At 41.7% G+C, this 20,771-nt stretch overlaps 1 protein-coding gene across 6 annotated transcripts in view; it reads left to right on the forward strand.

Annotated features, from left to right (window-relative positions):
• The window catches only part of kiaa0825 (KIAA0825 ortholog), a 123,789-nt gene that overhangs the window by 32,151 nt on the left and 70,867 nt on the right, over positions 1-20,771 (forward strand). For 5 of the 6 annotated variants that reach the window (XM_034691307.1, XM_034691308.1, XM_034691309.1 and 2 more), the window contains exons 12-22: positions 2,076-2,266; positions 3,613-3,819; positions 4,087-4,197; positions 5,960-6,099; positions 8,727-8,906; positions 10,966-11,196; positions 11,667-11,971; positions 12,115-12,221; positions 14,617-14,761; positions 16,655-16,798; positions 18,290-18,384. In XM_034691307.1, the coding sequence (XP_034547198.1) occupies positions 2,076-2,266; positions 3,613-3,819; positions 4,087-4,197; positions 5,960-6,099; positions 8,727-8,906; positions 10,966-11,196; positions 11,667-11,971; positions 12,115-12,221; positions 14,617-14,761; positions 16,655-16,798; positions 18,290-18,384 (1,856 nt within the window). Of the gene's footprint in view, positions 1-2,075; positions 2,267-3,612; positions 3,820-4,086; positions 4,198-5,959; positions 6,100-8,726; positions 8,907-10,965; positions 11,197-11,666; positions 11,972-12,114; positions 12,222-13,734; positions 14,762-16,654; positions 16,799-18,289; positions 18,385-20,771 lie in introns of all 6 variants that reach the window. The other variant, XR_004632363.1, reaches the window with a different exon arrangement.

Here is a 20,771-nt window from a genome sequence, read left to right on the forward strand (position 1 = left end):
GCTCGGTGAAGTTCCAGAGAGACCTTCCCAAAGGCTTGGATTTTTTTCTTCTTGTTGTTGTTTTGCTTTGATATGAACACATCAATAGCTTTTGTTAGTCGAAAATTGAATATGTAAGACAAGGATAACTTGTTGAAAATGGCAGACATATCCAGTATGTGTTGTTAGAAGGTTATTTACATAAGAAATCAATTATTTGCCATAAAATTGACATGGGAATTACAACCCCAATTCCATAAGAGTTTGCATAATGTTGAAAAAAAGGCATGGTTTGAAAATTATTTAAAAGTCTGTATTTAATTGAAAACAGTGCAAAGACAACTTTAAAAAATGTTTCAACTGATTCTATTTGAGGTTTTTTAAATATATGCTCATTACAAATTTGATGCAAGCAACATGTTACAAAACAAAAGAGACAGGGACATTACTATTATGTTGCATCGCCATTCTTTTCACAAATCTCTGTAATCACATGTGTCATGATACACCAAATGTTTCCAATGGGTGATTGGCCTTGTCCCTTTTGCACATTGATTTTTTTTAAAGATTCTCTCAGTCTTTTCTAGAATATTACGTGTAAGTGTGTGGCTGGTATCAAATTTAAAATGAGCATATATTTTCATAAAACGGTAACATTTTTCATTTTAAACATGATTATTTTTCATTTTCACCTTTTCAATTAAAGATAGGGTTTAAATGATTTGCAAACCATCAAATTCTGTTTTTACAAATTTTACACAGTGTCCCAACTCTTATGGAATTGGGGTTTAGGATTCTAACTTCCTCCCAGGCAAAAGTCTGTTCATCATAGCAGATAGAAAAACCAATGAATGAGATTATTGACCAATCAAAATTGAGTATTCAGAAGAGCCTTGTGCTACTCTATAATAACAGCAGATGATCAAAGGAAATTTAGAGCATGGCCTTGGCTACCTTCCTTGTCAGAATTTGGCCTTTACAGCCTTATTTGCTAAATTGCATTCGTCACACACACAAAAAAAAGTTGTAAAGTGCTTCCAAGTTTATTTCATCCCTATTTCACCATTCCAAATTCAATCGTCACCGTTGCCAGGCTGTCATCACTAACAGGAATTTGTTCATAGTTGACCTGGCTGGCTTAGTAAACTTAGACCTGAATGAACGGATAAAACAGCCCAACCACACATGTAGTTCTTGCTGCTCTTGGTTCAGATCCAACGTCTGTGTCTGCGTTCGCTCTGCTTAGGCCACAGGCACAGGATGGCGGCGTAATCCTGGACATTGAGTTTGGTCACGCTCCCCATCAACCACAGATCCCTAAATGACTGGCTCCAGGGAGGAGAGGAAAGGGAGAGGAAGGAGAGAAGGAAAATATAAGATAGATGAGGTGAAGTGGGAAGAAAATGAGAGGGGACGGAGGGGCATGATAAGTTGAGGACGGGAGGAAGTTTTGGATATTTCTGTGCCACACACACACACAGTTTATTGTTGGAGGTTAAACATGAGGAGTTCAGGCCAGTAGAGGAGGAAGACAGAGGTTTATTGAATGAATTCTTTCATATCCTCTGCGAGAGATCCACAGGATAATAACTTCTCCTTCTCTCTCTCTCTCTCTCTCTCTCTCTCTCTCTCTCTCTCTCTCTCTCTCTCTCTCTCTCTCTTTCTCTCTCTCTCTCTCTCTCTCTCTTTCTCTCTCTCTCTCTCTCTCTCTCTCTCTCTCTCTCTCTCTCTCTCTATCTCTCTCTCTCTATCTCTATCTCTCTCTTTTCCATCAAAGTTCTTGATTTCCCTTTTTCTCTCCTTCTCTTTCTGTATGTGTGATCAGTGTGATGTGTTCTCCAGTTCAGGACTTTAAAGCAGTTGAAAAAGTCCCAGAGGGGGATGAAACCCAGGTGCAGAGTGCAGGTGGTGTGACCACTGAGACATCCTGGTGTTGACAGATATGCCTCTGTCTCTGTCTCTCTCTTGCTTCTCTGTCATGTTTTACTCTCCCTTTCTATTCATCTATTTTTACGCTCTTCTCAGCTTGGTTTTCTCTGTTTTTGCTTCACTGTCGATATTCATATCGCAATACTTTCTTCCACTTTCTTCCACAGGGTGAGCGCTGTTCCTTCTCAGTGCAGATGTGGTTCTACTTCCTGTGTGGGCTCCGGAGTGACCTGTGGGCGGTGCTTCCGTCTGAGTTAGCCAAGGAGGTGTTAGGCCAGGTGCTGTCAGAGACTTTGCAGCTGTTGGTACAAAGATATGCCAGTGCCCATCCCTCATATAAGAGACACCTACAAATCAGGTACTTTATCTTGGTGGCCTCAGTTCTGTACACTTAAAAAATCTGCTCACTCTCTGTTTTATATATTCCTGCTAAAAACAACATATCATATGTATAACTACACTGAAATTGCATTTATTGCAGCCCATTGTTTTAAAACACAACTATAATGTTATAATATTCTATAGCCTGTGCCCACTGATGGCATTTATTGTCCTGTCAACACTCATGACTTCAGTTTCAATGCGCTTCACACCTGGGCTAGGATACAAAAGTTGTCTCATGGCACTTTCACCTTACCTTTCCTAACCCAATTCACTACTGTGAATTTGGGAGATACATCTTCTTTGATACCTTGAATGATCTGTTACCTTGATGTAAATTGTGAAAGTAGATACAAAACAATGGTATAGTAATGCTATTCAGAAGTTGTCGCACCCATGCTTAATGCCACCCTTGTGTCAGTGCCTCATTTTAAAAAGGTCAGACATACCCCTGATAACAGCATCTAAAGTTACATCAGAACTACAACATGGAGCCCTAAATAGTTCCAACTCTCACACTTGGCCTTGTTTTGCTCAAATCCTTTGGGTCTTTTGGCGGAGGTCCGACTGAAGTGTTATCATAGTGTTATCATGTATCATAAGCAAACTTTCTGCAAAGGCTCAGGGGTCATCCAACTTTTATGCCCGTCTTTTTTTTCAAGCTAAATTATGACAATTAAGAGATTAAACCGTGACACACAGTAAAATAGCAAAAGAGTGACAAAGATAGAGTGCATTGCACACATGTAGCACCTCAGGACGTCAACACTGAGTCTGGCTTATGTTACAAGAGAATGTGTGTGTTTCTGAAGGGACTGATGTCAAGTGTAAGTCTAGCCTAAACAGATGGCTTTTAAAGTGTCCTATGTGTACAGCATTGAAACTCTTATGCTATCTCACCCCTCCTGCATTGGTCGATCCCTGTGTGTTTAATAACCGTGTAGGCCATGTGAAGAGCGAGGATGAGGAGTTGATGAGCAGATCTCCCCAACCAATTGAAGAAACAGATTTAGGGGCGTTGAGATTTAAAAGCAATGACTTTTATAGTGAAATTCAAAGCCAGCAGTACATTTAACTTTCAACAGTAAAATCAGCAGGAGGTCGTATTATCTGACTGCCTGTGCAATGAGCCTGTTATGTCATGATGTAATGTGGATGTTAGCCTTTGAAGACAGAGAAGCCTCCCTTTTGTGTCTTTACTTGATAGTGCCTTTCTCTTTTCTCTGTCTTAATGTGTTCTCACATACTCCCTCACATCTCATCCTTTCACTTTTCGTCTATACATTTCACTTTTTCTTTTTCTTTTTCTTCCCCATATCTCAGGTGTGACATAACAGCGGTGCTGCTGTATGTGGAGCAGCTTATGTGGAGTGTGTGTGAAAGTCCTGAGGCTTTGGTGCACTCCAATCCTTCTTCAGCAATTGCCATAATAGCGGGTGGAGCAGACTGGTCATACATAATCCACAGCCTGTGTGAGCAACTCCTGACAGTGCTCGTCATTGTCACAGCACCCCTATCTTTGCTGTACAGGTTGGTGTGCTCAGTTTGTTTTGCTAATGTTTGAATCAATATGGCATGCCAGTGTATTTTTTTACATGAACTGAACCTTTCTTGACCTTACTGGGCTACAAAGTCTGAAGCAAAAAATAAATAAAAAATGTGTTTGCCCACAGGACAATGTATTTGGTTTGATAATATAACTATTTACAGAGTTGTGACAAATAAAAACAATGCATTTTGTGACCTTAGAATGTATCCAAACTCTTTTAGAGTTAAGTATGATCTCAAATCCTGCAGGATATTTATGATTAATCCTGCCAAAGAGTCTGCAGCACATCAGCCTGGCGGCCCTGTTGTCCACTGGCTTAATGCTATCAACCCCGACCTCTTCACAGAGCTGGTCATTCGGTATGTAAAGTAGACACATCATAACATCTATCAACCCTTCATACAGTAAATTCACCATGCACATTTACACTCAAACTCACATACACACACACTCTGGTAGGCTTAGCCATCACACACACACCTCCACCCACTGTATAGAAAAACATATGTGTTTTTGTGTGTGTCTCTGTGTGTAGGCCACATACTGTATGTTCAGATATAACCAGACTTAGGCGTTGCACATGGCTTCAAGCTAGGGCTGCTGTGGTAATATAACACAGATGCACACTGAGGAGGAAAAGAATAAAATAAACTACTGTTGCTGCTGACACTGATTTTGTTTATGTTGATGGTTGCTGAGGGCTTTACACAAGAGGTGCCAACAGATCATGTGTATGTGTTTGTGTTTTAGCCATGCATGCATGCATGTGTGTACATGTGTGTCCAGTTACTGTCATGACCACCACAGTGCAGTCAATCACTCTTGCCCCTTGACTCCGCCCTCCTTCCCACTCGTCTCTCTCTTTCTCTCTCTCTTTTACTCGCCAGAGGTGATGTCATTGCGTGCTTATGGCGCACAAATCAAACTTACCCCCAGCTCTCTTGCGCCTAAGTATTAAAGAGCTGAAATTAGTTTATTTTTATGACCTCTTTATTTCTTCACTCCCACCTCTTGACTGCATGCGAGGTGTCGCCAGTGGGCCCTGTCACGGGCTCGGGACCTGATCCACAGGTCCCCAACCTCATGGCCAGATCTCTCCCTCAGCCTTCTAAAATAAAACCCATTGTTATAGTTGTTGAATAAAACAATCATAAATCACAAAGCATGTAAATAAATCACCCAGCATAACAGACTATAAAAATGCACCTTAAGTTATGTTTTCTGGCCTGTATTTGTACTGCTTTTTCTGTCATGCCTTTGCACATGTGCGTGTGTCTGTGTATGTGTATGTGTTTGTGTGTCTGTGTCTTGGTTCTGTAAGCTGACCCTCTGCTGTAGCCGCTTAGATTTATCTGTACAGTTAAAAGAGGATTTCTTTTGGATTTGCGGTCCTAGTGACATCATAAATTGCACTGTCAGATTGAGGCATAGTCTTCCTTAGTCAAGCAGCAGGGTGCACCGCACTCTCGCTTTCTGCCTCAAATAGTATGGTTAATTTTGGGGCAGACACCCCCTGCTCTCCCCTTTTCCCCCGCCTCCTTGCTTTTCAGACAAACTCTGTCCATTCCTTCCATTAGGTTTTATTGAGATGTATAAAGTAACATGCAGGCGCACACATGTCAGCATGCTCCCACACTTGCACACACACATAACCACAAGCCTAGACTCTGAAGGGTGCACACACATACACTAAAACGCACACACACACCAAGATACGGCTCATTACCCACAGCTGGCTGCAGCCTCTTGGTTATACAAAAGATGTAGGAGGGGGGTACTGCTGTATATTCATGTATTTGGCTGTCTCCCAAATGTTAATTTGGTTTTAGCTGGCCAAGATTAGAGCTAATTCCTTCCCGGTACACACTATAAGTAAGCGAGAGTGAAGGCATTTGCAGGCTAAGCTTGTATCAGGAATGAGTGACACTGAGGGAAGTTCCCATTGAAACATAAACACCATTTCCTCCCAGATTGTCATCCAAGACAGCTGTGATATCAGTCCTTGTCTTTCACTGTTGAAGTCTCCTCCTTCCTTTGTTGTCTCTTGCTAAATGGACTGCTATCTGTACACTCACCTGACACTGCAGAACTGTCAACTTTATTTTCCTTCTTCCCGCTCAGAGAGGGTCTTAAGGGCCAGGCGGCCTCTTTGTGTCAGCTGAGGCTTCTGACCTCTGACCCAGGATACAATCCCAGGTTGCTACTGCGAACGCTTCTGTATCAAGACTGTCACCTGCCCAGAATACTCCTGGAAGACTCTTGTAAGTCAGTCTTTGTTGTGTGCTGTGTTAAATAAGAAATGTATTTAAGTACATATGTGTGCTGTGCATACCTAGCTGTCAATGTTTTTTTATAGTAAATTTTACCCATTCTCATAAGTGATCAAATATTAACTTTTTAAAAATACTGAACCCCACAGAATCTATCCAGGAGGGCAGTGTGAGTGAAGGTGTTTACCAAGAGTCTTAATTACGGTGCTCCAAGATCCTAAGCGAGTTTTACAGACCTTAGATGAGCTCAATTCATTTTATGAAGTTATCATCAGCATCTTTGCCTTCATCATCATTTTCACCTTGCTCACCATCATCACTAAATCAATAGAGAGTAGTAATAAACACTCAACAGGCCCGGGCGGAGCACACGCGCTGACCTTTAAAGATTTTCCCTTCCTTCTTCTCCCCTCCACACTGGCAACAGTCTAACCTTTAAAGACTGTTGTGCACTCGCACATTAATTCACATTATAGCGACCTCATTAATAACAACTCGCACTGTCTCGTTCTCTCGCTTGGTCTGAGTCTGGCTCAGAGGCTCTGCAATGCTTCTCCCTGCGCACTGCCGTAAATCAACGCTGGAAGCGCTGACTCTCGCGTGTTATCACGGTGACGGGCTAATTAACCAGGAAGCAGACAGACAGAAGGAACAGCTTGACTGAACGCCTACTCTCCCATAAGCCACTGCCACTTCCCTGTACATGAATACTCTCTACTGGGGAGTTTTCCTGGTGCTGTCTTGTTAAAAAGTGAAACCTACTCATAGATAGTAAAACAGGGAGTCACAAACTACTTCAGTTAGACTCCGTTCAAATCTTAATCAGTTGCACGTGTAACAGTAATGGCTAAAGTCAGGTAATGTGTGAACATGTTATTGGTTCATTAGCAGCACTGTTTCAAAAAAATGGTTGCAAAGTGTACAATATAATATGTATGCCTCATGTATTCACACAAACTTGCTTTAGAGGTAGCTAGCAACCCGAGCTTATTGACCCATTGACCGAGGATTTCAAAATGTATTGATTTGCAACAGGATTAAAACTCCCACCTCTTTAAAATAACAGCTTTGGATTTACACATCTCATCCTAAGCCAGGTTATACACCACACACACTTACACACTCAAACTTACACACTTCCTTTTATTATCATCAGCGTGTCTGCTTCCAATTAGAGAAGTCTGCAGAGAGGGCCCTGGTGACTGGTTGACTGGTCGTCCGGAAGATAAACAGGTGTAGCTATTGGCTATGTATCAAGGTTGGATAAGCTCGGAGAAAGACAGAGAGGGAGGGGAAAAGAGCACGGAAACATTGTGAAATCGACTCAGAAACACAAACACACTGGAGTTATTGTATGCTGCAGCAGTAGTGGAAACTCCACAGAGAAGTGCCAGTGATGGGATCATTATTAAAAGGCACCTAGTTAACCTGCCATGCTCTCCATCACCCCAAGAAGAAATTAATGTTGGTCGGCCCTGTTCCCTTGGACAGTTGCAGCCACAGCAGCAATAAACAAAGGGCTTTTCTTTGGGAAGCAATTACAAGACAGGCAGAGAACATAATGCTGGCATAACCTGTATAATGCTGGCTAATAGACTGGTGTAGGTTAACCACTTTTGATTTTTCATGAAATGACAAGTGGCTCAGAAATATTGACAGGATACAAGATAAACACTCCTCATCTGGACCTTGGTGGCAGTGATTCCTGCGTGCCTCTTATTATAATGGCCATTATTAAAGCAGCAGCTAATTTCGTCCTGTCATTTTAAAATAGTCCAGCATTAGTCAGAAGGAAGCCGTGCTGCCCTCCATCACAGCGCCCCCTCATTGACTGCTGCGTTGCATACACTCTCCTATTCAAATAGCTGTCATCTCCCACACAGCAGACTGACAGACCTCTGGATGTCTGCCACCTCTGGAGCAGTGGGCCTTTTTCCTCAGCAAACCCCTGTCAACTGAACACACACTCACACTTGTACACACAAAATACACATATATAGATGTCCATATGGGTAAAACACGCACACACCTCCATCCTTAGCCCTGTGCTATTCAGACAGCAACCCCCACAAGGACACCCTGTCAAAACCTCTTCCTTTTCACTTCCTGTCTCCATGTGCTGTGGGGGCTTTGAAATCTGTTTCTTTTTCAGTTTTTTTCTCTCTCTGGTCTGTTTTTTTTTTTTCGCTCCATCTAACACAGATGTGGGTTTTTCTTCTCCTTCTATCCCACAACGCCTTTTGTTCACCCTTTCTGTTAACATGTGTCAGGTTGGGCAGCCTTGACATTTTCCAATGTGTTTTTGTGCGAGGAAATCAAGATGCTGTTTCATAGGATACGGTTTTATATCTATTACTACCTGACTCCTTTAGGTTGATATGTTCTGAACTGTAATTCAAATAACAGCCAGATTATACTCTCACTAACTGAATCTATGTGTGAAAATGGGTAATACTTTTCATCTTTTGTGTATCCTGTTGTTTGTGTGACTGTGTCAATTGCTCTTAAAAATGAAGTTTCATCAAGTCACTGAAACTTTAAATACCCACACAATGACTTGTAATGTGTACAAAAGTGGGTTACTGACTTCAACTGACTCTGACTGTTTTATTTTTCAGATTTCTGCCAGGATAGCAGCTTAGAAATGTCTACAGAAAGCTCCAAAGCAGGAGATGACTTCATAGTCACTTTGTTCAACCTTTTCAGTTGCCTGAACAATGTTCCCAAGGCCTTGACTCAGGTCCTTGAGCCGTACCTGGAGCGGGCACAGATATGGGAACATCTTTTCACACTAGCAGGTAAAGTAGAAAACCAGCTGCTTTATAGAGCTGTAGTTCAAAAGTCATTGCTTATGTATTGCATTTTGTTCATGTAGCTTTTGCTCAAGTGGTTCTGAGGCACAATTCTGTTTGCATCAAAGTCATTTCAAACTCAATTTCTCGCAATCAAGTGTACAATTGTTGGGACGGAATACATTTAATATCTGGGAGAATAACTTTGATTTCACCATTTTCAAAGTCACCGCTAATTTAGTTTTATGAAGCATTTGAAAAAAGAATCAAGATATGCATGTCTAACCAAAAATAGCATCCCTACTCTTTCCCTAATGCCGATGTTGACATTGCATGCACGTGAGCTTAAGCATTACTTTAATATTCTGTTACAGAGACGGTAATTACTTCCCAAGTCTTCTTTCTTTCCGCCTCTTTTTGGTAGGAGCTTTGATACAGAGCTTAATCAGAACTCCTGTGGAGTGTGCAGCTCTTTTTGGTCGTGATTTTTTTATCCTGGTTGAGTGGTAATTATTGAAGCATAAATTAGGGTGATTGGAGAAGAGTATTTGGATGAAGACGGAGCAAGGGAGGGGTCGACAGAGAGAAGGAACAAAAAAGAGTCAGAATGAGCCAGAAAGAAATTCTCAATGTCATCCAATCATCATTTATCCTCACAGGGTAATTAGTTTAATTATTGGACTGTGCCAAATCTTTGTGTTATAATTTTGGTTACAGGATACCCCCCGTGCCCCCATTTCTATTTAAACTGTTCGCTGAGTTAACTTTCATAGATTACATTAAGAGTTTCACTATTTCTCCACTTACACTGTTGTTTCATCACACGAGAGCAGGTTGTTTCAGATCAATACGCCAGTCAATACGGTAGCGGGCGGTATAAAGTCTGAGAACCAAGTGACTTTGAAAAATAGGTCTAGGTCTCACCTGCCACAGAGCGCCTCTCCTTCGAAAAGCTGTATCATTTTTTGTTCCAGGCTCCTCTTTTTCTCCGGGTCTGAGGTCATACATTTGTGAGGCGTCCCTGGAGATCACAGTGCGCTTCCACTGCCGCCACAGCACTATATCTCTCAGTTGTAGCCTTTGGTTTAACAGCCGACGCTGTAGGAAGTTTATGGGCGCCATACAACTTCATGCTGTAGGTGCTCTGCTATCAATATGAGCAGGATATGAAAGGGCAGAGGAACGAAAGACAAAGTGCACCTGGAGAAGGTAGTAAGATTTCTGCTTTGAGGCCACCTGGGTTTGATTGAGAACATGTGAATTTTTACTGATATTACATGCTTTAGTGTAGATATTTCCACAGAGGGCCTTTGTACTGCATAAGCTTTTTCTTGTTTCTGTTTTTTCCTGTTTTTAAAAGGTGTCATTTTTGATTTTGAATGATTGCACTCTGATGATTTAAAGCACAAAAAGTATGACAGGAAGTGTATCCTAATTAAAAAATCTAATCTGGTAGCAATCATAACATTTTAACTATTTTCATTTTTATGTCAAAAGTAGAGCATGTCTTTGGATATATATATTTCAAATTTACAATTTAAAATCCTGTGATTTAAGACCTAGGACAGCATTTAATGAAAACCTTTTCATTTTTTCTAACACTTCCCTTTGTTGACTTCTTTTGTTCTGTATTGAGAGACTTAACCAGGCATAGAGGCATAGAGGTATCTTCTCTTATCAAATTAAACGGGAAATCATCTTTATTTATTCTTTATACTGCAACAAATGTATAAAATAGCAAGGCACAGATATCACAAACAAACTCTTCTTCACTGCATTAAGTTTAACTGAAAGAGAAGAAATGATCCATGCCAACTTTAAGTGAGTCATTTCAACAGTGGCATTTGGTCGTCTGTTTATCTGGTTTTCTTCTTCCTCACTGGTTCAACCCTTCATATGGCTCCACACTGGCCACAGACCAACATTAACTTTATGTTGGCTCCTGCACAGCTCAGCTCTATAGATATGTTTAACTCTTGAAGACGACGATGAGAGATACATTTCATTTGGACAGACTTGCGTGCACTTCTTTTCACCTGCTGCATTCTTTCCCCTGTTTTCTCAGATACAACTCGGACTGTACCTTTAGTGATCAGCCATATCAGAGCTGTACTCAACAAGTCTATCAACAGCCTCCTGGTACACCTGGTCCCCATGGTGATGAGTTGGCAGGTCGCAGAGGAGCCCAGTACAGCACTGTTAAAGCAGAATGTACCAGAGAGCGTCCTGGCTAGAATACCGAAAGAGTGGAACTACACTCCTCTGGACGCAAGGGGGAAGGAGACAACCACAAAGAGTATGCATAGACTAGAATTCATATTTTAAGGTCAAATTAGCTTAACTTAAGTGTTTTAAGAAAAAATAAACATTGTCCTTTTTTCCATTCTTCCTTCCTCCTTTCTTTCCTCCCCTCCTGTCTGTCTTGCTTTTTCATTTCTTTTTTTATTTCGTTTTTGTATATATTTATTCTTCTTCCCTTTATCAAATTTGTACCTTTTTCCATTTCTTATTTTTTTTACTATTGATTTACTTCCTTTTTCTCTATTTTCAAAATGTCTTTCTTTCTTTTTTCCTTTCTTTTCTGTTTTTTTTCTCTATTTTTCTGTTTTCTTTTTCCGTTCTTTTTCCTTTTTCTTCTTTTTCTTTCTCTTCTTGTGTCTGTCCTTGTTTCTTTTTGATTCTCACAATTTTCTTTACACCCTACCTTTCTTTCTCCTTTACCCCTTCTTTCTGTCTTCTTCCTTTATTTTGTTTTTGTTTTTACAGCGGTCATATCCATAACTATTCAAGCCTTGTCCTTCATTTTCACCAACCTGGCCATGGCTGTGGTATCTGTGCCTCTACCTATCCGCTACCTCTTCCAAGTGGCAGAGAAGCACCTCTCCCAGCATGCCCGTCAGTTGCGCTTAGTGGGCTTGTTGCTCTGGGCCCTGCTAGGCTGTTTGATCCAGGCCCTGGAGGACCCAATCACACTGGAAACTATCAGCGGTGTGGAGCTGGACCGTGGGGCAAAGGAGCCCCTGTCCCTGCTGGCTGAGTGCCTACAGGCTGCCATTGGCATTCAGCAGAAGGTAGCTTAATGCAATAAAGATAATGATAACAATAATATCAATAATAATAAGTAGGGGGGAGGGTTTAATGTGAGCCATCAAATCCACCATCAACCATCTGACTTTGACTCATTTACATTAATGGTCTGCTGTGTGTCTGACAGGGTGTTCCCAAACCCACAGTGCACAAAGTGCTGCAGGCTCTGGAGGAAAAAAGACCCAAGTGGACAACCATGCAGCTGCAGAAAGCTCGTAAGCTCTGCTCAGACAGGTGAGAGGTCAACTGCAGGGATTAAGAGAGGTTAGAGACATCACAGGGATATTGATGTAGTTTATATTAATTATTTTATGCATTCAAGAAAATTGTGCTATACATGCATAATCCATCATCATCCTTTGTTTGCATTGATTATATATGTGCACCTTCAACGAAAAATGAACTGTAACATTATCAAGATTATTTTGATCACAGAAATAGCTTTTATAAAATGAGTTTCCTAATACATAATTGAAGTGATTTCTCAGAAGTGAGATAGATGAGCTTTGAGGCTGATAAAGAACTGACTGATGATGTTTTGTGTTGCATTTTGTTCAATATTGAATGAAAAAGCTGAAAGAAATAATGAAAAAGAAGAATTTAAGCATCCTTGGTTTGCTCTTATTCATTGATTATTTAAATTCTAGTTTAACTTCTTAACTGTCATTTATCATTAAAAGCCTTTACGAGTAAGATCAATATTCCTTTTAAATGTTTGTTATGGTAAATGATGGACATGGCGTCTGACTGAGTGGTCTACAGGCTGGACTGATGGGAAAACAGCTTTCACTTTGGGGTGATCTGTGACCTTTGGCTCTATGTTTTGTTGCTCGTTCCCAGAAATTGCGCTTCTGCTCGCTCATTTCATCATGACAAACTCTGGGTACATCCATCCTCATAAAAAGGTGATTTAGTGCTTTAACGCAACATGTACAATTAAAAAAAGAAGAAGAATGAAATAAATAAAAAAGCACTGAGTAGATTACAGCCGGTTCTAGGAAATGCTGTTTGTTTCAGAGACGGGAAGAGAGGATGAGATGAAGGGGGGGTGGGGGGGGGCAAAGAGTAGAGACAGTGTGGTGGAGGGATGGAGTGGAGGGAGCTGAATGGAAAAGTGAAAGAAGAGTGATTATGTATCACCTGTCGGAGGCATTCAGTAGGATCATTACTATTCATTAAACTAACCTTCACAGGGAAGTGACGCCTGGCTTGTAAACAATCAGAAAACAGTGTCAGAGAGAGGAAGAGAGAGAGAGGAAGAGAGAGAGAGGGAGAGAGAGAGAGAGAGAGAGATAACTCCAAAAAAAAACTGGCACTCCACTCACTGGCATCTCACACACACACTAAAGCAGGCTCACACACACACACACACATTCACCGTAAACCCTTTGACAAAGAGCATTTGCCCCTTTTGAGCCCACCCAACCCTGTTTCCTCATCCCACTTTCCCTTTTTCCCTTCCCAACTGTATCTCCCTCTCCCTGCCCCTCCCTCCCCACGCCACCCACCTTGTCTTTGCAAAGTAATTTGTAGAGGAGAAGATTATTGTTCTCCATCATGGTGACCCTGGCTGGGCTGACGGGATGCATACACAGATGAAGATGAATGCAGTTATTCCTTGGCGGAGGTCTGCCTCTTTCAGGGCACATTGGCCCTAATGACATGATTGATAGGCTGTCCCAAATCCGGAGGGGCTCTCATTAATCACCCCGCTGACTGAATCCAATCATCTGCTTCACCTGCACAGTGATGGACAGGAAAGGATACAGCGCAGGTGCTGACACGGGTGCACAACCACCATCGCAGACAACAACACCACCACAGGGCTTGCCAGGCAGAAGAATGAGGGGATGTACGCGGACAAGAGGGGACTCCTCTTCCTCTGCAACTCTCAATGTCAAGTAGCCAATGGCTGGCTGACAGGCGACACCGATTCTGCCACCTTATAATTACATAGAGGAAGACGGAGAGAGAGAGGGAACAATGACAGGAAGTGTATGTGAAGGAGAAGGCTTGATGGACGGTGGTGTGATATCCATCCATACAGGAAGGGCAGGAAAATGATGCGGGCGTCTGCTAGGGTGCAGGACTGTACATGCATGAGGACCTTGACACACAATTACACACACACATACACGCTTAAGAACACACACACCAATCATTTTTAGTGCACTAGTATCCTTCGGACAAAATGCTGCAATGTATCTCATGAATAATAATGAAAACTGAGAAAATTATTTTGTTATCTAACCCTCGATAATTTGTCTTTACTTCTCACTTACTTTTTCAAGAGCTTTAGCCTTGACCAGGCAGCAGGTTGACATTTAGTGGTTTTTTAAAATGGATTTGCCTTCTGGAGTGAAGGTTTTCTCTAAAACTAAAACAAAATTAATTCTAAAGGCTGAGGTCATTTTCAGGCTAATTTTCTTGTGCATAGTATATTCAAAATTTGATAGCAAATTCTTTCCCAAACTAGAAAATCCCTCCTCCTTTAGGGATTGTATTGAGATGCAAGCTGACTCCTAACCACTTCCTGTTTCCTCTCCTTTCTCTTGGCTCCACTCAGTATTTTTTTAGCTTTTCTGCTCTCTCTCATCTCCCCCTTTTCTGCTCTTTGTTTCCCTCTCAGTATGTTCGAGCGAGGACGAGAGAGCGGAGTTGCTGTGGCTGAACTGACTGAGCAGAAAATAGGCCTGATGCTGCTGGAGGTCTGCCACAAAGCAGGTGGCAGTGACTACCTGAGGCAGATCTATCACATCATCCAAGGCAATGAGGTAGGGAAGCACTCCCTCTCCCCAGCAATTAGGTGGCTGCTGGTCTGAGGCCGCAGGCTGTTCAGGAGGGGGAGACGGAGGGGAGAGGGCTGCTGCTTGTGCGTGCAGTCTGCTCCTTCTGATCCTCTGTTGTTCAGGTGACCTCGAGGGTGTGAACCCACAGTGATTTCCTGTGTTAGACGCTCGGCACATGCAGCGGAGAGGGAGACACATGGAGTTTTCACATTCTGGATAGAAATCTTTAGAAGACACCTGAAAGAGCAGATTTTTTTTTTAAACTCAACGGGAGGATATTTCCACTTAAGTCACGTCAGTGAGGAAAAGTTTGAAAGAATAAAAACAAGCAGTTTTTTAAAAGCGCTCAGTTTGACTATAAGAATTTTGTGGTATTTTGCCTTCATAATTCCCAGTCTGTAAGTAAGAATGGTCTGTTGGAGAATAATTCAAAGTACATAACACTCATTATTTACAGCAGCCCCGGTTGTTTACACTGGGTCCATAACATCTCTTTAAGGAGGGCCTGCAGCCCTCAAGGGTAAATTGAACGAATCACCCTACAATACACTGGATTTAATCAGCTCAAACATCCTTAATCTACTAAATTTCTCAAAGATATCCACATATGTCGTTCTACATACAAAAGGTACATAAATACTGCATCCTTACCTTGTTTTATTGTTGTGATTATCAATTATAAGATAAGGCTGACAATAAATCAGATTTTTTATACTGTCAACAAGTGGCATTGAAATACCTTTAATCAGTCTTATGCCTGATTTATACTTTTGCGTCCAATCAACCGCGTAGCCTACGCTGGAGGACAGCGTAGGCTACGCGGTACTTCTATTGGTCGTTCTGCACTAATACTTGACCACCAAACTCATTCATGACAGAGTCTCACCCCTCTTGGTTCTTACAAAGAACTAAGTATTTAAAGTCATTTGTGTATTTAGGGTTATTTGAGCAGTGGAATTTGGGCTCTACCTACAACAAAAGAAGTCTATGGCACTTCGAAATGATCTATTTTAGTCCAACACCGATACGTTTTGTTGGTGAGGTCAATGTTATTAATGCTTTTTGTCCTTTAATGAAATTTGTTGACTGTTCTCTTGCATAAACATGCAAAACCTCAGCATCGCGTACAGTATACACTGTAAGGAGCAAGGAGAGGTTACACTTCATTGGTTCTAATGCGATTCTCACTGACATGGCCCTCCTATAGATTGTGGAGACAATAGCGTGAACTCACGCAAACACTGGTACTGTATACATAATATATAACTGACTCATTTAATAGTTGTACCTATTCCGGCTTATAAAATAACAGGGAGTAGGATTCCTTGTGTATCCCTCTTCGCAGCCAGAGCATCTTTACCCTCACAAGGTTGAGGCAAGAGCACTCAGGTCAGGGACAGACCGGACCGCTGGTGAGGTGGAGGGATGGGAAGTTCAGAGGCCATGTCAAGCTGACGGATGGGAATATACTGAATTCACACCAGGATGCCCATGTACACATACATACACCCACAGAGACACAAAAGCTCAATACGATACACTGTACATGTTGGAGGACAGTTGCAATAAGCAATAAACTACCTCAGTTATAAAACAGAGGTAGTTTTATTTTTCTGCATTTATGCAAATTATCTCTGTTATATATTTATTATTCTGATTCTAAACAGCTCTGATCCTTTTGAAATGCTTTATTGCACTTTTAGGCTCAGGAAGTTAACTTGTAAATAACTTTCTTGGCCTCCCTCTGTTTGTCTGCCTTTTTCTTCACAGAACATTTTCTCTTTGCTGTTTTATTCATAAAGATTTTTGTTCAACCTTCTTCCATTATTTCTCTCTTATGTATTTACTGTATTTATCTCCCTGTCAACTTGGCTACAGGAACTACTGATGCTCAAACTAAGTGGGAACACAAACTCACCCAGTGGTCCTTCTCACTTGGTGAACTTTGACCTTCAATTGGACACTGCTGGTTTCAACCCTGTCCACCAGTTTGACCACATTGGAAAAAAGAAGCTGGATCAGGTTAGTCAAGCATTTTTAGTTTATATAAGTTTATCATGCTGACAGATTATCTATTTAAGCAGTATGAAATATTTAACTGGAGCTGGAGCTTCTGTATGTCTATAGACTTTATACCATGTGGGCGTACTTGTGTTGTGCAGGGCTGTGTCATTTCAACTTTCTCCCAAGGCCAGAAGCTTAATGTTGAAGGTTAGGAGCTGTTTGAGTCTCTAGTGAACTGGATACTGTGGCAGTCTCTGAAGCTGCCAGGTCTATCTGGGGCTCGACTTGCCTATTCTCCATAGGTCGCTGCCTTTTCCGAGCAGCAGTAAGGCTGGCAGAAAGAAAAGAACACTGAAAAGGTGAAAAGATGAGAGAAGTTTTCCTTTTGCATAAAAATGTGAAATGTTAAAGGAGAGTGCAGTCTTAAAGTACTCTTCTTTGGGGCTTTGAACCGTATACCCTCTTACCCCAAATCCCCAGGAGTGCCCCCATGATGTTCAGTTAATTGTAAGTTTTTTTTTTTATCCATAAAGGTTGTAAGTCTAGCTACAGGTAGATTTAGTTCAATGTGAGAGTTGTCAGTTTTCCCCCTCATTTCCCTTTTACTGTCAAGGGAAATACGGCTGATATCACACAAAACAATCAACAAAGACTCCTATTTTCTCCAGACTGACTTGTGTGTCTTTTTATTTTTCTATAAAGGATTAGATGTATTTATACATTTGTTATCCCTTGTAATGTAGCTGTGCTGCTGCTATTGTTTCTGCGGCACGTTTTAATCCTAAGACCTGTTTTCTGCTTATCACAGGAGGCTGCATAGCTTTGCATAGAAACACCCTATTAAGAGAATGATTAAAATGCCTTCTCCGCTTCAGGTGCCTGTGTTGTTTGTCAAATAAAATGGAGGGAGGAGGAGAAAAAAGTTACATCCATCAATCACCTATGAGGAAGGAGCAGAGGGAGGGTGGATGGATGGAGGGAACGAGTGGAGTTCTCCTCCTTTTGTCAATAAAACTCAGCCTGGAGTTAAGAGTGACATTTTGGCAATCAAAGCAATCTGATTTTTATTTGCTTTCCCAATATGTTGCCAGTGCCTGGTGTGTTCGTGTGCATGCATGTGTGTTTAGGAAAAAGAAAGAGAGAGAGTAAAGGATGGGGGAAAGGGGTGGGGGGGTAGAAAGAGGCGGGGGGGCTGGCGGGGTGCCATTGAAGATGGTAAAAAAAAAAAAAAAAAAAGCAGTGAAGTCAGAAGAGTAACGACTCCCTCCCAAAATTGATTTATCTTTCTATAAATGATGGCTACATCCCCCCAAATGGATTTATAAATTAATTGCTGTCTTATTGGAATAAAAACCTTCTTGTGCGGACATGATTGATCGCCTTGTGTCGGTAGCCTGCGCAGGGGACCCCCCTCCTCCTTTGTTAGTGGGTCCCAGCTGGAGCGGTAATGCACTGATGGTATTAACCCTGATTAATAACTAACAATACGCTATCCTCGTACATCAACAGAGTGCTGTGGTGGACTGGGCGTGGGACTGGCTGAGGCTGCTGCCAACCTATCAGGGCATGAGTCAGGTCACCTTCAAAACTCTGCTGGCCAACAGGTAAAACCGTTGTTTGACTTGTTACATAGAAATCTGTTCACTGACAGAGGAACCGGGAGCGTATGGGGACACTTTTGACTGGAGTAGTCACTAACTTATTCAGGGGGAGGCATGAGTGTGTGCTTACATACATACCTTTGAAGAACTTTTTCTACACGTATTATATCTACATTTACTTCTAATATACAGTAAAGGTATTACAAAAGATTTATTTCTTTGTTTGGGTTTTCGTAGTCGAGACAGGTAATTCCATATCAATTTCCATGTTGTAAACACTGTCTGTCTCAAAAGACTCAAACAGATGTATCCTCAAAAGTCACAGTATCAATACCAACAAAACTGTGCTAATTGAAATGTTACAACTGATTCAAACAACATTTAGCAAAAACCAATACATTGGATTACACCATGCTTCACCTCTGAAAAGGAAGATAGCCAATTGCAGTTGAGGATTATAGGGTTGCACCTGGAGTGGTCTATAAGTTGCGTTTACACCAAACGTTGTGGTTCAGTTCGATACGATAAGGTAAGGTTTTCATTGTCAAAACTTACTAAGGGTACCAAAATAACAAATCCCTACCATCCTACTTTTTTGGCACCCTCCTGTACCAAGCAGACAGATCGAACTCCAGAAGATGGAGCTAGATACCGAAATCTGTTGATTGATATTGTCACACAATATCATAGATCTCCTAACTTGATGTTATTTGATCAGTAATATTATTTACCTTGATTACGACTTTGTTTCATGTATGACTGACTTGTCTTCACCATAAACTTTAGTCAGTGGGAATCATATCGCGTAGCCTCTCTTAATCTGTTAAAACTTCTACTTTGTTTAAAGGCCAAGGGCTCCTCTAGCTTCGACAACTGGAGCTTTGTTTGGGAACTACTCTTTGAAAAAGCAGTGCTTTAATACTCAATGTGTGGTAAATCATGGACTTCTTGTTGTTAATGCAGACACACGTTTGCAGACTTTGTTTATGGAGGTATCACTGCTCTTTGGGGTACTTTTGAAGTCTTAAAAACAGACAGAAAGGTAGTTAAAATTTTAAGTTCTGATGTTTGTGTCACCTGATTGAAGAGTTTTTCGCCCAAGTCCACCAATCCTGTCCCCCCTCCCTCCCATTCTGTGCTGCAACGAGCATAAATATTTATGCAGGTATGTGACACATATTAGATGGCAATACTTCAGGCAGTTCCCTGTTCTCCATTCACAGCTGTCACGCTGCCAGCTATCAGGGAGCCATGGGGCTACTGCACCTTGTCTCCACGCCTACGCCCAATCCATTCTAAATCACAGCCATTGTAACACACACACACACACACACACACACACACACACACACACACACACACACACACACACACACACACACACACACACACTCACACACACACACCTTTCTTACAAAGGGCAAGCTCTGCATCTGCCAAGGACACAGGTCTAATAAGGGTGAAGAACGCGGCTCGGTGCTGTGCTGTGACGAGCTTTGTCGCCTTCATGCCTCTTCCTCTTTTTTCCACACACACACATACACACTCCATTCTTCCTCCCCTTCCATGCTGCCTTGTTGCATGTTAAAACAGATACTGTCATGGCTTGACTGAGCCAAATTAGTGTTGGGGCAACACTGAATAGAAACTGTATGAAGTGCAGAGATATTGGACTTGCAGTTTGAGATTGTGACTGACATGGTGAGAGAGAAGTAAACACTGACACGGCACCAAACAGTTTGTGGAAAGATGGGAGTGGGAGGGGGTAAAGGTTATATAATTCACCCTAATCTCACAGTATCAAAGTGTCTGAGATTGTGCAGTTTGCCTCATTAGCCTCTCTTTGTTGGGCCAGAGGAGCAGATTTCATGGAGGATTTGGAGAATGGCTTTGGTTCTGCCTGAGACGCTTGCACAGAGCAGGAAGTTAGTTTCACGGCTGGCAACATGTAAGCTGTCAAAGTTTTCCTCAGATCCATCTCTCCGACTCAAAAATATCTCGCAAGCTATAGAAGACCAATGACGGGATAAGCGCACTGATGTCGGATCCACTGATCCATTTGTTAGTGCAGATAAGGATAAAGCTTTCTGCATAACCGCAGACTGAAGTGCCCTCGGCTGTTTTCTCTCAGTCTCACAACAATTACTCTTCTACTACCTCGAGTTGCTGGACAAAACACAGGATATAATCTTACACACTTGATAATATTAAAAGTAATGACGCTGTCTTATACCATTGTTTCGACCTTGTGAAGATCTGAAATTTCTGTCTTATAAGTTTGAGTCTCCTTGAATGACTTCCTCCCCCTCTAAGCAGCCAATATATTTTTTCCCCTCCCTGAACAGAGTGAATAAGCCGTGTGGCCCATTGGCCTCCTATATATTGTTACA

Source organism: Notolabrus celidotus, chromosome 9 (genome assembly GCF_009762535.1).
Source record: "Notolabrus celidotus isolate fNotCel1 chromosome 9, fNotCel1.pri, whole genome shotgun sequence".
NCBI classification, from domain to species: Eukaryota; Metazoa; Chordata; class Actinopteri; order Labriformes; family Labridae; genus Notolabrus; species Notolabrus celidotus.